General features: G+C 58.4%; 1 protein-coding gene across 1 annotated transcript; it reads right to left on the bottom strand.

The window, feature by feature from the left end:
* Positions 1 to 4,100: 4,100 nt before the first annotated feature.
* BARHL2 (BarH like homeobox 2) lies at positions 4,101 to 8,988 on the bottom strand. The gene is made up of 3 exons (XM_033068144.1): positions 8,166 to 8,988; positions 6,548 to 6,773; positions 4,101 to 6,045 (listed from the first exon to the last, which is right to left on the bottom strand). The coding sequence occupies exons 1-3, from the start codon at positions 8,740 to 8,742 to the stop codon at positions 5,733 to 5,735; spliced, it is 1,116 nt and encodes a 371-aa protein (XP_032924035.1). The 5' UTR covers positions 8,743 to 8,988; the 3' UTR covers positions 4,101 to 5,732.
* Between the last annotated feature and the right edge of the window lie 3,768 nt (positions 8,989 to 12,756).

The raw sequence follows: 12,756 nt of genomic DNA on the forward strand, positions 1-12,756 counted from the left end.
TGACAAAAAGCTAAATAAATATTTAATGTATCAGCACCTGTCATACGGTTTTTGTGCACCACCACTATCGATTTCCTGGTAGTTCTCCTTCCCTACCCAACTTCATTAAAGAATAAAAGTAAAGTAATAAGTCATTTCGCACTCTGTCTGACCATTATACAATAATAGTAAGATTTCATGCAAGGGTACAACATTATGCCCATCTGCAATCACAGTCTCTTTGCAAAAATCTCAATTCACACTTCACATGCCGCTAACCTTGTTACCATTCCCTTCCTAAACCCATCAGTCTTGCAGCTGCACGTCTTCACAGCCCAACATCTTAAAATTCATCACTTTGACACCCTTGCATCCCTACAGGTCAAACTAAAGATACCAACCAAGAATAATTAAGGGGTACCCCAGATGTTTAGTTTACTTCTAGCCAACCTTTCCCAGAACTAGGTACAGTTCTCTGTTCATACACTAAAGATCCATGGAAGGTGCTTGTTTTAAGGGAACAAGACCTCCAACAAATTTCAGAGGTCTCTCCCCATCTTTTCTTTTTTTTTCTTTTTTTTTTTTTTTTACAAGTATAGCTCTTTGTAGTTGGAATTTGAACAAGAAGTGTGATAATGAGTAGGTTCAGGGAAAGAAAGGTGTTATCTCATTAAGGTAATTACTAAGACATCCCCACCATTACCTCGCTTTGAAAATGTGGCAATTAAAGCGCCCTACATGGGCTCTCGGAGATGAGGGAACAAGACAGTCACGGACAACTTTGTTGTGCCCGGGTCGGAAGGCAGGATAGCGCCGGTGCCGAGGGCAGGGCCCGGTCGGTGCAGCAGCGGGGGTGCCCGGTGCGCCTGTGCCCCGGCGGAGCGCGGCTCCCCGGGGAGGGCGGGCGGTGCCGGGGAGCCCCGGGGGTCCCGTCGCACCCCGCATCCATCGCCGCCAGCGCAAAGCGCCTCGCTCGGGTTCCTTTGAAATCCGCACATTTTAAGGACCGGCGTTTGTGCGCTTCCATTAATAGAAGCGACTTGTGAAAATAGGGCATATGAATATGGAAAGGCAGTTTTAATGCGATGGGCGCTTGGCTGGACCTGCTCTCCGGCTGGAAACACGCAGAGGCAGGCACAGGCTCCGGCTGCCCCACGGCCCTTGAACGGCTGGAGCAGCCCAGGGGAGGAAAGAAGTTCGGGGCTTTTTCCTGTAACGGAGGCACGGGGGAGCTGCGCCTTCGGGGGTCTCCCGTCCGCCCTCCGCCAGTCCCGATGGGTCCCCGTCCCCACCAGCTGTGCCCCTCCAGGGATCGCGGGGGTCATTTCGACGCTATCGCCGAAATAGAGCGGACTGTTTCTCCTGGGACGAGGGCACAGGGCCGCCTCAATCGGCCAGGTTCCCTGTACCCCCGTTTTCTTGGAAACGGAGCTCCCCAATAAACTGGCTGCTGGTGTAAGAAAGCCGGCGGTATCACCGGCGGGAAATATGGGCTTAGGAGCAAAACAGAATAGAGGAGGGGGAAAGCGTGTAAATCTCAACCTGAAACGGTTATTCACCGCCCCTGCCCGCCACCTCTGGCCTAGGAATATTTCTTACATTATGAAGTCTTTTGCTCTTTCCACAGGTGAGTTCAGCCTAGCTGCACTCACTCCATGTCCTGGACTTCCGAGGTTTTCCAGTGGGCTGCAATAAGGACTTGGAGTGACTTACAACATAACTAAACGCATTTGCACAGAAACGTGGCGTGAATTTGAGGGAGGTAAACTCTGGAAACGCAGAAAACAAAAGTTAAAAAACCTACTCTCACAAAAAACACTAAAACCTGCAGAAGTGATCGCCCGTACAGCGTTACATGCGGGCGGTGTGTCAAACGCAACTGGGGCAACCGGCACGGCAGGGAATTGCGCTCGGCGCTGCTGACTTGTTCCCAGCGGCTGAGCCGGACTCACTTGCCCGGCTGGGAAAGAGGATTAAGCTCCGGAGCATCCAGCTGCCACAGCAGAGCCAGGGCTAGCACCCTCGTAGCGGCACAGGCGGTGCTCGTTCCCGTACCCCAGCCCAGCGGAATAGCCCTTCTCGCTTTCTGCTCTAACGATGGCCAAGCTAATCCCCCGGGAGGGTGAAGCAATTAAACACGATCCTGCTGCTGCATCCCGCAAGAGAGCCCAACAGCCAAGGGCAGCGGTGCAGTCTGCCCGCGGCTCTGCTGCGGGAGCCGGAGCTCAGCGAGCCACCGAAACCTGTCTGAGCGTGGCAGGGGTTCCTCGAAGGAGCCTCTTGCAAAACACATAGCTGGGCCCAGAAGAAACAAACTAAAGGGGAACGGAGCACAGGGTGGACAAAGGGTCTCCTGGGTCCCACGGCGGACGCGCCGGTGTCAATCCGGAGCGACACAACACAGGAGAAGGGAAGCGGCCCTGTCCCGTTTTTAAACCCGTCTGCCGGTGCGCGAGCAAAGCTCGAACACCCGGCACAAATCCTTCGGGACGCAGCCCGCGCTCAGGGCCGACGGGCCTCTCTCCCAGGTGCCGGGTGGCTGGGAGGCGAGCCGGGCAGCAGGAGGCTGTGCCAGCCTCCTTCATCTTCACCATCGCCCTCCGAGAACAGCCAAGGAAGGCGGCCGCGAGTTCCTGGAGGAGGGGAGGGAGATTCCCGTGCCTCCCGCCCGACGCCCCAGGGCCGGGCCGGGCCCGCCCGCGCCTCCCGGCGCTGTCCGTGGTGCTGAGGGCGGCGGGGCCGCAGCCGCCCGGAGCGGCGCAGGGGTCCCCGCGGCTGGAGGGGCCGGAGTCACCCTGCTCCTTGCGGGCCGCTGTCCGGCACGGGGAGAGCACCCACTCCCGGCCACCCCGCGTACAAACAGCCCTGCTACAGCCTCACCGCCTGTGTCCATGCCCAGCGCACCGATATCCAGGTCTTTTCCAGCGGGTGCCAGTATTTCCCGCTGTTCAAGGCTGAGAGAGCCCGTCCCGTTCGTCCGGCAAGAGATGAGTTTGGTTGTTTGCTCACAACCACTTCTAGGGCCGAGAGCAGGTTCTGACCCAGGCAAGGGCAAAGGCTGGAGAGGGACCGAGACTGCGGCAATTTAGCAGCTCCGCACGAAGTGTGGGGCGGTCGCGGCGAGAGCAGCTGTCCAGGAAGGGATAGGGGAGAAACCCGAGCGGCGCGGCCGTGAAGGCGGCGCGGCCATGAAGACGGCGCAGCCACCGGCGCCGAGCCGTTCCCGGGCGGCGGGAGGCAGCCCCACGCATCCCGGCCGGGCGCCCGGCTCTTTGTCCTGCCGCAGCGCGCTGGGACGAGGGCCGGCGTGCTGGGGCTTTTAAAGAAGCAACGAAGCCTGTTCCGACAAGGTTGCAGCCAGGCGACCCAGCCGAACAATTTTGGGGCAGCCTGACCTTGGGTAGCGCGAACGGGGACAAAAGAAGAACTTAGGTTTGCAGCCCTACTTCTCACACGGGGAAAAGAGTGAAAGAAAGCGATTCTTGCCCCAAACCTCCTCCCGTTTACACGCACTTTTCAGTTGGGTCCGGAAACACGCTTCAGGGGAGGGGGCAGTTCCTCGGCCCCTTCCTCTGGTACCCCTGGTTTAGATATCATCCTACACGACCCCGGCAGCCCTCAGCCCCGCCTCACTCCTCTCGCTCCCAAAGCACCAAAAGCTCACTGCCCCAGTGGGCACCCCGCGGCAGCCCCTGCTCGTGAGGGGGCCACTCATCTATTTTGCATGAACTTTCCTTCCTTGTTCTCACTACTTTTCAGCGAGTTTATGCAGTCAAAACCGAGCCATCGAAAACAACGAGCTGGGACTAGCTTTTCCAGCTGGATTTCCTCCTTCCGGGAAGATTTGTTGCTTAGACTAAGGAAAAGGCCCTAACGAGTACAAATTTCCTACTTCCTTCCCCAACCCGCATAGGATGGGTTTCCCGGGAAAACCTCGGTGGTGATGCGGGGCGGACGGACTGCTCTGGTCACTCACTGACCTGCTTCCGCTTCGTTCCGGTGGGGGGTATTTGGGGGCAAAGGCGCGGGGGAATACTCAGCAGCCGCCGCAACACGGGCAAAAACCGAAGTGGGCGTTCCCGACCGGCTCCCCTTTTGTTAGATCAAGGCAAAGGTCAATATGGTTTTAACGCGAATTTATTAGCACAGAAATCAGCAAGCCGCTCGCTAATTAGCAAAGCCCAAATAAACGTGCCCGGAGGCTTCTCTTTTTCTTTTTTTTTTTTTTTCCCCATCTATCTTAAAAGAAAGGGAACCCACGAGCAAAAATAGAGAGAAAAAAAAGCGCCAAACCCTCAGAGGAGAAGATAATATGGGACTTTATGAATGTTTTATAGGTAATTGCTGTATAACTTTCTAATTTCGCAGGGCGGTGTTCACCTCCAAAGGCTGGGGACAGAGCCGTCCCCGGAGTCCAGAGGAGGGTCAGAGCCCCCAGTCCTGACCCGCGCCCCCTCTGTCCCCGCGGGACGGCCGGGCGGCCCACGCCGGCACGGGGAAGGGAGGCGCTCGGCAGGGAAGCTGCCAAGGGAAGGGGCGAGCGGGGGGAGAACGGGCACACACAGCAATAAAGTTCAAAGGCCAGCGGGGCTCGGGAGTTCCGTGTCCGCCGGGACCCCTCCGCCCTCCCTGGCTGTTTCCCCTCGTTACTCACCCCGACCGCCGGCGCTCACTGCCTGTCCCGGCTCCGTGCGGAGACAGCTGCCGGGCCGGGGCCACGGCCCCAAGCTCGCCACGGCTCCATCACACCCGCCCCCAAGGGGCCAGAGCCACCACCCGCTACCGCCCTGCCCAGGTGCTTAAAATAACAGCAAGGGGCTCGACACCTGCGAGGGATTTGATTTTCCTTTAAAATACAGATAGGGAAAAACAGAGCCTGTTAAGAAACAATGAGCCTAGAATTCAAAATATATTGAATATAATAGTAAAAATAAAAAAGTGGCATCTGCCTTTTCTACTCCGAACTTCTTGAGTTCTCGTCACGGGGAAATTAGCTACCTTGAATTTTCGCGTTTGATAAAAAAAGATAAAGTTTATTTTTTTCTCTTTTTTTCCCCTGTGATTTTTCAGTGACAAAAAAAAATCTATATTTTGTCATCTAAGCATTTATTTTACTGAATCGAAAAAGACATGAAAAGGGATAGGGAAGAATCACGTTCGTTCGTTTTAAACTAACGTATAGAAGTGAATTTTTTTCTCCTTTTCTTGGACGACATATAATAAATATGATATAGCACTCAGCACTCGGTCTGTACAATTCTGTTCGCATTAGGGAGCATGCCACTTTTCAATAAGAAAAAAAAAAAAAAAAAAGGGTAATGAGAAAAATCAGTGCAAAGTTCTCCGTTCCCCCGGTCTTCTCCGCCGGTCGGGGGTCGAGGCGCTCTCATTCCCTCTGTCCTCCGCAGCCTTTAGTCTTTCCGGCGGGCTCGGGCTCCCTGTCCCTCTCCTCCTCCTCCACCCCCTCGTAACTCTCTCTCCGAGCTCCAAGTCCTGCCTCGCAGTAGCCGAGGTCGGCGGGTCGCCCCGCGGCTCTGCCCGCCTTCCCCCGCGTGTGGTCGTTTCACTTACGGGCTTGGCTCTGGGTTCACGGTTCAAGAGTCCCTGCTCTGACTGATCGGCTCCCTCGGTGGCCGGTGACTGACTGCAGAAGCTCCTGCCCCTCGGCTTCCCCTCGCTTCCTCCTCTGCGGTGCTGGGGCTTGTTTGGGGACGGGGAGGGGAAGGGCTCGTTGCGGGGACCGCGGTGCCGTTTCACCGGGGGTGCGGGGTGCCGGGCATAGGGTTGGCCAGGGGGTTGAGGGCCGGCTGCCCGCCGGGCCCCAGCCCGTGGATCAGCACCCGCGGCACCAGCGGCCGCTGGAGCTGGGGGTGCGGCGCGGGGGGAGTCCGGTACATGCTGCTGTACATGGCTGCGGCCGCCGCAGCCGCCGTCGTGCTGTCCATGCTGCCCAGCAGGCTGGGGTGATAGAAATAGGGCGAGGGGAACATCCGCTGCAGCGCTGAGTAGTTCCCGGCCTCGGCCAGCAGCTCCAGGCCCACCGCCGTCTGTCGCTTCCACTTCGTCCTGCCGGGGGGAGCAAGAGGCTGCAGGGCGGGCGCCGCGATGGGACACCCACCCACCCCCCACCCCGCTTTCGGGGGGCTCCGCGGGCGGCCAGCCCGTCCCCACCGCGGCCCCGACGGAGCGCACTGTCCCCGCGGGCCCGCACACGGTGCGATCTTTCCGGCTCTGCCCGGTTTCCCCTCCGAGCTCCACACCCCCCGACACATGCATACGGCGACTCCGGCCAAATTAATAACCGCGGTACACGGTTAGATCGCAACGCGCTGACACTAATGGTTTGCGACAGAATTAGGGTGGCTGCAACCGTATGTAATGAGACAGAAAATTACGGCAGCGTTGACAGGGACCGGACCCCCCAGCCCACCGTCGGGGAGGGCGCGGGCTAGCAGTCGGGATCTCCCCGCACCACCCCGGACTCCCGCGGGCAGAAACCCAGAGGCGCAAGCCCGGCCCGGCTCTCCGCGGAGACCCTGGGCCGCCGCCCTGACGGGACCCGCCTTACCTCCGGTTCTGGTACCAGGTTTTGACCTGCGTGTCGGTGAGGTTGAGGGCGGCGGCCAAGTCCATGCGGTCCTGCACACTCAGGTACTTCTGCCGCTCGAAGCTGCGCTCCAGCTGGTTGAGCTGATGGTCGGAGAAGGCTGTTCGTGCCTTCCGAGGCTTCTTGGCCCGCACTGGCGGGCTGTCCCGGCTGCTGCTGATCTCCCGATCGCCCTCTTCCTTTGTCCCTGTGAGTGAGCCCAAGAGCGGTGAGGACCGGCGGGACACCGGCTCGGCCCCTCCCCGCCCCGGTTACCGGGCCCCGCCGCCGCCTCCCCGGGGACTTCTCCGGGGCACGGGGGGAACGGACAATTATGGCGGGGGGTGGTGGCGGCGAGCCCGTCCGGGGAACAGCGGGATTCCCACTCTCCGTTTCCCAACTACAGGGCTTTCGTTATTTTCTCGCCCTCTCCCCCCGGCCCGAAACGCCGGGAAATCGATCTGTCAATCCGGCTCCACTCGGGCCCCAGTTTGTGGCGCTCCTTGATCTTCCCCGCAGGAAGAACAATAATCTCCCTAATTGACCCACTGGGGAGGTTGGTGCACACAAAAATGGCCAGACCAGACTGTACATCTGGTTTGGGCACTCGTATGCTAATGCTAAAAGAGCAAAATGAGCTGCACTCGCGGGCACCGCGCCGCTCTGAGCCCAGCGAAAATAGCTCAATTGAGCAAAATTAGGAAAATTTGTCCTGTTGCCTCTCGGCTACACCGGGCTGCCTGCGGGGAGGACAGCTCCACCGGTACCGCAGGGAAAATATCTCCTCTCCCTGCTTGCCTTTCCTCACTCTTGTCCTCCTTTTCCCCTTCCCACGCACACATAGCTATTTTCACTTCCGAACCCCGCACGGCGGGGGCTTCCCCATCAGCACGAAATCCCTAATTGAAAAAAAAAAAAAAAAATTGAAGATAGAGAAATAAACCTTCTTTCCCTGCGCAGGGAAAACGCGAGGGTTTTGCCAAACGCACAAAGCCCTCACATCTCCCTACGCCGAGCGCGGGCCGAGTTGTTGTTGTTGGTATTATTTTTATTTTTTTTTTTTAATTAAAAGTTTAGTGGGTTGGTTTTTTTTTTTTTTTTTCCCGCTTATTTGGTATTAACTGCTAGGGAAGTAGAATTTTTTTGTCTTAATTTTAAAGCGAATGAGCAAAAATTAAAAGGCTGAATGCACTAACTGCAGCTGAGCTGCCGGTTCTTAGAAAGCCGGAGAATCATTTATGTGCATTTGCATTAAAAATAAATACAGTCTGATTTCCCATGCGATTCCACTGCTCGGGCTATTTCCTTAAAAACAGGGAAGTAAAATTTAAAAAAAAATACTAATAGATTTTAAAAATAAAATTTTTTTAAAAAGGAAAATGCCAACAGATATCTAAAAAAAGAAAAGCTATTTTATTTAATTTTATTTCCTACCGACCTTATCCCCACGGTAGCAAGGATCACTGAGCGGCCCCGGCAGAACGAGCGTTCCTACCGCAGATTTTCTCGCCCATTTTCGTTTCACCAATGCGGCCAAGGACCGCGGCCCCGGTTGTACCAGCGGCCGAGCCGGTGCGGAGCCGGGCCGGGCCGTACTCACCGTGGCATTTGATGTCCCCCTGCGTGTCGTCGCGCTTGTCGAGCTTGGCTTTACCGTCCTCCTGCTCGAGTTTGGGCCTGAAGCTCTCCGGGGCCGCGCTGCCCTCCTGCTTGGGAGTGTGGTGGGGAGAGGGGACGCTGGTACTATAAGGTGCACACGCCGCTAGCGGTTTGCTGTCGCCCAAAATGTCCTTAATTAAAAAAGAAGAGGTGGAAGTCCTGGGGCCGGAGCTGGCCGAGCCCAGCTGTGGCGGCGGTGGCTGCGGGGGCGACGGCTGCAAACTCGGCGGCGGCGGCGGGTGTGGGCCGAGGTGGAGGTGGTGCGGCGGCGGCGGGAGGCTTTCCGCCACCCCCAGGTGCGGCTCGGGGTGCTCCATGCTCACCGAGATAGGCGATGAGGGCGCCGTCCCCACCGTGTCGATTTCCGAGCAAGGGGACGGCGTGGCCTGGCTCCTAAAATCCGCCGGCCGGCCGTCGCCGTGGGGGCGAAAATCTCCGTTCATGACTCCGGGGCTGCCGGTGCTGCCACCCGACAGGATCGTATCTATCCCGAAGCTGGACCCGCTCGGCCCCTCCATGGCGAAAAGCTCAGCGCCGCGTCCGCATCCCCGTGGGCGGCCGCGGGGGTCTCTCACCGGGGGTGGAGGAGAAGGGATGTGGGGGCGGAACCGGGTTACCCCGACCCGCGCACCGGCGGCGCGGTCGACACTAACTCGGGGCCCCCGCCGAGCCCCGCATCGCCGCCGGGCCGGTTCGCCACTAACCAACTTTGTTGCGGGAAGTTGCGGGCGCGGAGCGGGGCGGTCACCGGCCACTGCGGCGCGCCCGCCCGTGCCCACCGAGCTCCTCTCGGCGGCGGCGACTCCCCCCGTGACGTCACAGCCGCCGCGGCCCCCCCGCCGTTTATTCTAAACCCGGGCTTTTGCCGCCGCCGCCGCCCGCCCCCATTGGCGGAGGGCCGAGAGGGGGCTGACGCAGCGCGGGCCGCAGCCAATCGGCGGCGGCGACGGGCGCGGGAGGGGGGAGCGCGCCCCGCTCCCACCCGGGCCCGTCCCCGCCGCCGCCGCCCCGTCGGGCCTCGATTCCCCGGTCGCCGGATCCGATCCCCCGGAGAGTATCATCCGGTGTTCGCGGGACGGTTCCCCGGCTGAATGTCAGAATAATGGGAAGTGCTAGTGACAAGACGACGTATTAATCCTGATGAAGCGGCGTGTCAAGCTAATTAGAAGAGTAATTATAAAGGTGATAATGAATGATTTAGAGTTCTCCGAGTTTTATTTTAGTAGTAATTACAATTTCCAGGGTCCTATGAAGCGCAGCCCGACATTCCCCCTCCCGACGTGCAGTAGCCCCTAGACCCGACCAGCCCAGAAAACGTCTCCACGGACGGCAGACCGGGGCCACGGGGAAACGGGGCACAACAGTGGGGGTGCAGGAAAGGATTGGGGCAGGATGACTGCAAGAGGGATTTAGGAGGGGGCTGGTTTTCAGCGACGGCACTAGGTACTGCCTAGCGTGTGGGGCCGCTGGCATCCTCGCTCCGCATGCGACGGCTGTCCCGGTGAGGGGTGTCCACCGTCAGCCTGGAGCAAGGAGCGGGGATGAAGGACAGGAAGGTGCCGTCTAAACCCGCTCATCGACCTGCCTGCCTCCTAACTGAGAGTTCCCAGTCCAACCCTGCACAGTGCTGCTGTGCGGGTGTGGCGGCAACGCGGGTGCGCCTCCACCACGCTTCCCACGGTGTTTTGTTTCCCCGCTAAAGAGTTCTGCTCAGAGGTACGGAAGAGTGCGGGGAGCGCACGGGAAGCATAAAGAGCACGAGAGACCATGTTCAGCCGGTAACTCGTTGCGGATGTTTGGATTCGACGTGAGACGTCGCAGGTTCGGGACAGCGGTGAGAGATGAGAATCTGCGCCCCGACACGAGAGATGCCGATGTGTAGAGTGTCGCAGCCCTCTGCTCTGCTTCCGACGGCTTGGGGCCTGCCTTCTCTCATGAGGAGTGGGGCGAGGAGTTTGTGTCCTCGCTGGTAAAAATCCAGGTGCTTCCCTGGGATTCACCCCAAGATCACCGGTCCTGCCTGGGTACCGCGGCGGGAGCAGGTCCCGGCCTCACTGCCGCACTTCGGAAAAGCCTTTCCAACGTTAGCAAAGCCGGCCCACGGGCAGCCCGTTGCTACCAAACATCTCCCACTCCATCCCAGTGGGCGCGCTCGCCGTCCGCCGCCCCACGGGCAGCCGGGGGCAGCCAGTTGTACGCCTTGCCGCTGGGCTTTAGGGGCCGGTGCTGAGCCCGGAGGGCGGTGAGGGAGCAGAGGCGGAGGGCCCCAAAGAGCTGTAGGGCCGCCCGTGTCCGCTGGGCGGCGGTGGCGGCCGCCCCCGTTGTCCCCGACGGGCGCCCGGCGCGGACGGGGCCGGAGGCAAGCCCCGGTGCGAGCAGGGCTGGCAGCACGGCGGGGTGACCCCTTATCAGCACGCTCCTACAGACCGGGGCATTTGAAGGAACAAGGAGAATAAAAAGGAGACAGAAGAAGAGGTGAAACTGAGGAGTAAACTGAAAGAACAGGAGAAAAGGAAAAATATTTAAATATCTGCAAGTGCACAAGCAGGTTTTCTGCAGCAGGGAAGCAGCCCGCGGCGCCCCTGTTTATCTTGCTGTCTTGGTTTGCAATTTACCAAACTATGTCCTAATTACCCCTGGGGGAATGTGGGATCCGGGGTAATATGTTACACTAACATAATCCTTTAACTCACAATACACTTCCCCGTCCCGGAATCGGGATTTAGGGCTTAAAGTCGTGTTCCTGAAGAGTGAACACCTTTCATTTCCTCCCTCTTATTTTTTAATCCTCTACTCCATTGTGCAGAAATATTTAGGGGTAGGCGGCGGCGAGTCCCGCCCCGGCCAGGGCAGCCGCTCTGCTCCCGGCCGGACTCCGCTGAGCCCGGAGCTCCCGCAGCCGCCGCCTTCTCCTCCGTGCTCACCGTCGGCCGGTTCGGATTCCCGGAGTGCAAAAGGCCTTCCACCCCCTGCTGGCCCCCTCTGCGGGCGAGGTGACCAGCGGGACGCCCGCTGTATTTGTTGAGGCCGGAGGTGGATCATGACAGCTGCCTCCCCGTGTCCCCTAAGCCCCTGGCTGGGTGACCCTCCTTCCCCATCTATCCCACCCGCCTGACTGCGGGCAAAGCCACGGCGCTCCCCCTCCAATAAATCAGCAACAGCTGAATCAAAGCGATGAGCGAAGGTGCCACTCAGAGGAGTCGGACAGGGCCCCCACTCGTTAATTAGCAGGCAGCTAATTAGAGCGGCACTTAGAGCGCTAATCAATGGCCCGATGGATGCCGGGGCAGCGAGCGGCAGGGACGGGGTATCATGTGCCGGTTCGACGCCGGTCCTTGCCTGGGGGGCGGTTCCGGCCGAAGCACCACGGACCGGCCCCAGGCTCTGGCCAGCGACGTCCAGCAACTTCCACCGTGGCCCTCCACGGGAAGCCCGTGTCCCATCGAGGGGGGCCCCGAGGAGCGGGGTGCGGAGCTCTGGGGGTCCCTCCGCCAAAGAGCGCGGGGATGGCATGGCGCAGCATTTCGGCCCCGGGATGGGTTACTTCCTACTCGAATTTTGGTGCGCAGTCGTGTTGGTTCACTGGCAGCACCGCAGCTCGGAGGGAGGGGGGGCTGAAGGGGGCCGGGAGGGGCCGAGCCCGTTGTACTGTGAAATTTAACAGTCTGAACATCCCTTTATTAAAAGCTGCTGCTTGACATTTACACTGTGCCAACAGACTCGCCGTCTAATCCAGGCGAAAATATATTGTACCTCGGAGTAACTGGGGCCGTTGTGAGAGACGCTACAGAACGTTTCCAAGCGGGAGCAAAACGGCGCGGAGCAGCGCGGAGCGAGCGCGGCCACAGCCCGTTCGTCCTCGGGCGGCGGCTCTCCGCTGCCTTCTGCCTTTCCCTTCCTAAAAGAAAAAAAAAAAAGGTGGGGGGGGAGAGGAAAAAGATCGAAGAAAGTTAACTTCGTGTTCCAAAAAAATTAATCTCAACGTTTACTGCTACTGTTTTGTTTTGGGGTTTTTTTGTCAAATGTTTTCCCCGTTGCAGGCTGAGGACATGATCAGAAATGCTCAGGGAGCAGAAAGCACATTGATTTCAGCTTGTTCTGTCCGCAGACAGGCCCTGACAAGGTTGTTAGAACAGTTGGGGAGGTCTCTACAATCACTTAATTACCAAAGCTGTCACTCAGGCGGGACGGGACTGGCCGCTCATGTGGCTGCGAGGAGCATTCCACTACTGGGTTTCCTCCTTGATGGATCTGTGCTGATGGCATTGCAAAATAATTATAGTGAATTTTCTGATGTGTGATTTTATACCACGTTCATGCTTCAGAAAGGTAATCGGAAGGATGAGAAGGGTCAGTGCCATTTCAGATTACCTGAAGTCCAAGCGAAAGGGTAAAAAAAAAAAAATAAAATAAAACGAACCCAGGGAGCAGAGAGGAGGAGGGCTGCGAGGAAGGGGCACAGCGATGCGATTGAGAATTGCTGAAGGGTATTGCAAGCAATTCGTCAAACTGTGCAAGTGATTTCCTTCCGA

This window comes from Catharus ustulatus, chromosome 9 (assembly GCF_009819885.2).
Source record: "Catharus ustulatus isolate bCatUst1 chromosome 9, bCatUst1.pri.v2, whole genome shotgun sequence".
NCBI classification, from domain to species: domain Eukaryota; kingdom Metazoa; phylum Chordata; class Aves; order Passeriformes; family Turdidae; genus Catharus; species Catharus ustulatus.